The sequence below is a fragment of the Podarcis tiliguerta genome, assembly GCF_965153285.1.
Source record: "Podarcis tiliguerta genome assembly, chromosome: 16".
NCBI lineage: Eukaryota > Metazoa > Chordata > Lepidosauria > Squamata > Lacertidae > Podarcis > Podarcis tiliguerta.
This window is the reverse complement of record NC_139549.1, coordinates 25869126-25875125: the sequence shown is the minus strand read 5'-3', so window position 1 is coordinate 25875125 and position 6000 is coordinate 25869126. Positions and strand designations below refer to the sequence as shown.

At 53.4% G+C, this 6000-nt stretch overlaps 1 protein-coding gene across 1 annotated transcript in view; it reads right to left on the bottom strand.

The window, feature by feature from the left end:
• Positions 1-590: 590 nt before the first annotated feature.
• The window catches only part of LOC310666594 (scavenger receptor class F member 2-like), a 51876-nt gene continuing 46466 nt past the window's right edge, over positions 591-6000 (bottom strand). Inside the window, 1 exon segment of the mRNA XM_083417640.1 lies at positions 591-3361. Within this exon segment, the coding sequence (XP_083273766.1) occupies positions 2184-3361 (1178 nt within the window). The 3' untranslated portion in view covers positions 591-2183.

Below are 6000 nucleotides of genomic sequence, written 5' to 3'. Positions count from 1 at the left end.
ATGGGTCCATTTAACCCAGTATCAACATCAGGAGTCACCAATCAGGGGCCCTCCAGGTTTCTGCAGAATACAATTCCCCATCTTCCCTGGCCATTGGGCTATGATGACTAGGGCTGATAGGGCTTGTAGCCCAACACTCATGGCGGTTGTCACTGGCTGTGGCTCTTCAGGATTTCAAAAAGGAGCCTAGTCCCAACATACCTGGAGACACCATTTGGTTGATGACCATAGCCTTCTAGTAAAGGGCAGCTCTTCTTCTCTGGATGTGTTTCCTGGGTCGAAGAACGTGGACCTGGACATGCTTATGCACTCATCCCTGCAGCAGCAGTGGGCTGCTGTAAGGCGCCATTTGGAATGGCCAAACCAACATGGCAGTTGCCCCAGGGCACTGTGGGAGATTCAGCACAGCAGCTCTCGCCACCCCACCTGCCATGGTTCCTTGAGGGTGCTGATCTCAGGTGTGCTGGAGGGCCAGCCGACTCTTACCAGATTGCAGGGAAGGGTCCAAACAGTTGGCAGGAGAGTAGACAGCTGCCAGGAGAAGAGGTCAGGAAAGGCCAAAGCACAGGCACCGAAACCACACAGGGAGATAGAAATACACCGTTTCTTTTTAATGGAGGAAGCTTTCAATGGAGACGCTAGACTTGTGTACCAAACTGCCCTTATCATAGCCAGGACAGGCGGCCTCTTATGGTGGCCAAAACCACTGATGCAAAATGGGGGGGGGGGGGCACAGGGCGTCCATCGAAGCCAGCTCGAGGCAGCACGGCTGCAAGGGAGGACGGTGCCCATGTTGGCACCACAGGGTGAAAAAGCTCCAGCAGAAGGCATGCCCAGTCAGGTCTGGGATGCTATCCCAAGACTGGGTGTGCTGAAGCTCCAGGCCAGTGCGAGGCCTGCACACATGGCCGGCTTGAAAGGAAAGTTGCCTCCCACATCTATGCCCACAGAGCAGCCTCCTTTGCCAACCTGATGCCCCCTTGCGCGCCTCTGGCCTGTATCTCCCATCAACTGCTAATGCAATTCTAGGCTGCATCAACAGAAGTCCAGGGTTGAGATCAAGGGAAGTCATAGCACAACACTATTCTGCCTAGGTCAGACCCCACCCGGAGTCCTGTGCCCACCACAGTTTAAGAGGGAGTGGCAAGCTGGAATGTGTGCAGAGGTGGGCGGCCAAGATGATTGAGGGTCTGGAAACCAAGCCTTATGAGGAATAGTTAAGGGAGTTGGGCATGTTTAGCCTGGAGGAGACTGAGAGGTGACACGAGAGCCATCTTCAAATATCTGAAGAGTTGTCACAGGGAAGATGTATTCTTCTGCTCAAGAGAGAAGGATCTGAACCAACGGATTCAAATGACCTGAAAGGAGATTCCGACTCAGCATTAAGAAGGACTTTCTGACGGTGAGATCTGTTTGGCAATGGAATGCACTCCCTTAGAAGGTGGTGGGCTTTCACCATTGGAGGTTTTTAAAACACAGGTTGGGTGCCCATCTGTCAGGGATTCTTTAGCTGTGATTCCCACAGGGCGTTGAATTGAATGACCCCCTTTGGTCCTTTCCAGCTCACCAATTCTATGATTCTACGACCAGCCCTGGTCAGCATGGCCCCATCACAGCCTCAGCATCAGGCGGATGTTTAGCTTGGGGCTTTATGTGAGCGATAGCCCAGGACGTCGGGAAGCAGGGCAGCAGATTGGCAAGGGTCTCTGCCCCGTGAAGCTTATGCCATGGCCTTTTGCGACCACCATGCTCAGAACCTGAAAGCCAGCGACTCCATTGATGCAGGTTATAGCAACTTGGAAATCCCTAGGGGAGAGAAGCATGGCATACGCAATTATAATACTGGTACAAATAAAAGCCACCCGACCCACCCTGCTAAGCCCTCCCCCTCCCCGAGCCCCAGGCGCCCAGCGCTTGGTCCACAAAATCCCTTTCCCGCTCCACAAAGGGGGGGGGAAAATCAGAAGTGCTTTGGTTCTGCTGTCGGTGGGGGGGCGAGGGAGAAGGCCTCTGTTGTCAATAGGGTCTGTGTCTCAGTGGTGGGGGGCACCCTCAAAAGAGTCTTTGCCAGTCTCCTGGCTCCCCCCGAGACAAGTTCTGTGCTTCCCCTGCAACCCCCAATCCTCACTTCCTTTGTTTTTGTGTGTGTGTGTGCAGTCCTCTCTTAGTAATGTGGCCACCTTCTACTGCACGGTTTGAGGTGACGTGGTGGCCGCTTTGGGCTGCTGCTCCATGGCGGCTTCTCTGCTCTTCTTCCTGGGGGGCTTTTTGATGGGCGTTTTCTTGACCACCTGGTCCCCGGCCACAGGCGTCGTTGGCTCTTGGCTGCCACCGGAGCTGGGCTTTTCCGCCTTTCTGGGCTCGCCGGCTGGCGCCTCCGCCACGGGGCTGATCAGTTTCTGCAAGTTCGGGGAGGTCGGCAGCACGGGCTTGCTGGACTTCTGGCTGCCGGCGGCCACGGAGCGCTTGGCCTTCTGCGGCGGGGTGGGCTTCTCCCTCTGGGCCGGCAGGGGGCTTACCCCGTTCTGCCGTGTGCCCCCATCACCCCGGTTTAGGCTCTGAGTCTTTTCCTTCAGCTGTGCCGCCAGCAGCGTGGCTGCCTCTGAAGACAGGTGGGGGTGAATGACTTCGGAGCGTAGTTTGCTGTGACTGGGGCTTTTGGGGGCATCGCTCCCTTTCCGGTCCGGAGGGTAACTGCCCATCTTCTTGATCACGTTCTGGACAGCTCCGTTGATGTTCTCCATCTGCTCCGCGCTGGCCTTGTGCCTCTGCTTGAGCTTGGACGGGGACAGCTGCTCCCCGGAGAGGGAAAGGGCCTTGCCTTCGGGGGAGCTCAGCTCCCTCGGGTGCTTCGGGGCTTTCTCTTTGCCCCTGGCGGCAGGCACCTTGCCATGGACCCCGGCTGACGTCTCGCTGGGGCTCCTCTTTCTCTTCGCCAAGCCCTGTTTGTGCTCCGTCAGGTCAGCCATCCCAATGGCAGGCAGGGAGTTGGACTGGTTGGAGCTGTACTTGCTGTGGATCCAAGAGACTTTGGGCTTTGTCGAGGGGTCCGGCGGAGGGGGCTTGGCTCTCTCCGGCGATGGGGGCTTGGCGGCACCTGCGTTGTCATCCTCGTCTCTGGACTGCTTGGAGAGGCGAGCGATCCGGGCGTAGAGGGCCCCGCTGACCGAGCCAGACCCGGAAGAGGAGCGTTCGCTGTCAGAGGATTTGAGCAAGGGCGTCTCGCTGCTGTCCGCGGGGATGGAGGGGCTCTCTTTCAAGACGGTGTACTCTCCGGCTTCCTCCTCACTGATGGGTGGTGCCACCTTCTCCACTGGGTTGCAGGGAGCGGAAACTCTGTCCTTGCTGTCGCTCACACTCTCTGCAGAGGGAAAGCAGGCGGGGGTCATTAGGGGTCAGTGTGGAGCCATGTTTTAAATATCCCACAAGGATGGAGGACTCTTGTGGCCCTCCAGGTGTTGTTGGGATGCCAGGGACTGACAAGTGTGCATTGAGGAAAGGGGGTCTGGAGTCTGTCTCAGGAGAGAGGGGGCAGTGATTTGTGGGGATCTGTATCAGCCAGCGGGCAAGAATCAGAGACAAGGGGAGATTCAGAGCTGGAGGAAGAGGAGAAAGTTGCAGGCCTGGCAAGTAAAGAGCCAGGTGCTTCCTCACCCTCTCCTGCACCCCTGTCTCCCAGAACCAGGAGGGGATTGAAGAGGGAAGAGCAGAGGCAGTTTCCATGCAGGCATAGTCTCCAGCTGCATGCATGCAGTCCATCAGGAGGAGGTAGTTAACTATCTGCTGTGTCTGGGGTGCGTCTGTGATATGGGACTACAGATGGGATTGCTGCAATGTGCTCTAGGTGGGGCTGCCCTCGAAGACGATTTCAGCTGGTTGAAAACACAGTAGCAGAGTTCCTGGCTGGGTTTCTGTTTAGATCTCATATAACCCCTGTTTCTAAACAGCTGCACTGGTTGCCAAGTTTGTTTCCAGGTCCAATTTATGGTGCTCAGGCTGGTGTTTAAAACCCGGAACAAACTTAGGCCCCAAATATCTGAAAGGCAAACTCCTTCCTGACAGAGCCTCTCGGTCGTTAAGTTCAGCAGAGGGGGCCCTCTTGGTAGTTCCAGTAACCTCAGAAGCTTGCGGCTATCTGCAGTTTGGGAGAGGTTTTTCTCTGGGGCAGCCCCTAAGTTGTGAAAGTGCAGCCACGTTCACTGTACAGTTTTTGTTGAGTGCTGAAGATGCACCTCTTTATCCTGACCTTTGGCACTTGAGATGTATATTTTCAAGACTCAACTTATTCTGGTGATTTAAAACTATTATTAATCTTTTATTTTAAATACCTGTGGCTCATCCTGGGCCCTTGGGGTAAGGGCACATAATAAATGATACATCATACCCCTGACTATGCTAATTGGGGGTGATGGGAACTGGAGTTCAACCACATCTGGAGGTCATGGGTTTCCCATCCCTGGCATAAATGAAGCTATGAATGAATTAGGGAGAGTGCAAGCTCCTCCCCACCTTCTGCTTGAGGGGGGGGCACTTGATCCACCCCCCCCATTTTGTAAGATGTGTTAAGGCAGCCTCTCTCAAACCTGTGGCCCTTCTGCTGTTTTGTACTACAACGCCCATCAGCCATAGAGCTCAGGTCCTGCTTTTGGGCTTTCTAGAAGAGGCATCTGGTTGGCCACAGTGAGAGCAGGATGCTGGACTAAATAGGAGCCTTTGGCCTAATCTTTGGCTGGGGCTGGTGGGAGTCCAATGGGGCAGTTGGGTGCCTCATTGATTTTTTTCTACCTGTGGAAATAAAGGACTGGGATCCCAGGAGTTAATTTCCACTGGTGGGAAACTCTCTGCCTGGCAATTATGGTTTTCTGTTTTCTTTTTTCTCCCTCTCTTTTGGAGTCACGCATGTGTGGCCTTAGAATTCTTTAGTCATTACAGGGCTATTTCACGAAGGCCTGCTATTTGCTGCAGAAGGGTTGCGGTGGAGCTGGGCTCAGGCCAAATTCCTTTGCTCTGTAACGATTGCCAAAATTAAAGGAAGAGGGAAAAGAAAGGAGCTCAGCGGCTGGTATAGCAATTTAACCTCCTGGCTATGGTTAGGCTGCAAGATGGGAATGTGGACTTCAAGCACTGTAAGCACCGATGTACCCATCCCAGTTCCAGACAACCCCAGCTCTCTTTTTAAGGGTTCTAGTCCTCAGTGCCGCAGATGAAAGCTTAGAGATGACATCAGGGGCTGCTGACGTCATCTTCAGAAAATATTCATTGCAATGAATGGGATAACTCCTTAGGTACAGTATGAGTCTTAATCTCAGGGTTGTGGGTTTGAGACCCATTTTGGGCAAAATAATTCCTGAATTGGAAGGGGTTGGACTGGATGGTCTTCGTGGCCCCTTGCAACTCTACAATTTTATGTCTCTGACTTAAGGTAGGAATGTAGGAAGCAGACAATTGGGCCCAGCAAGTTCAGTATTGTCTACACTGACTCGCAGCTTCTTTGCAAGATTTCAGGTGGGGGTCTCCTCTGGTTAGGGATTTAACCAGAGACCCCGTGCAAGCAAAGCAGAAGCTCTACAAGTGAACCATAGCCCTTCCCAATACTGAGTCTTACACTGAATCAGACCATTGGCCCATCTAGTCCAGCATTGTTCGCACTGACTGGCAGCAGCTGCCCAGGGTTTCAGGCAGGGTTCTCTCCCAGCCCTCCCTTGCTAAGCCACTGAGGACTGAACCTAGGCCTTTCTGCATGCAAAGCAGATGCTGTACCACTGAGTTCATCCCTTCTCCATAAAGCAGCCATATTCATTAATTTAAATGGGTCAGCTCTGAATATGACATTATTAGCTACAGCTCAAAATGTTTTTTTCTATATTACAAATGTTCAATGTGTCACTTGACTCATATCACCTCAACACACAGAAGGAAAACCAGATATAGTTATGCTCCGGTTATCTCCCGCTTAGACTACTGCAATGCGCTCTATGTGGGGCTGCCTTTGAAGGTGAC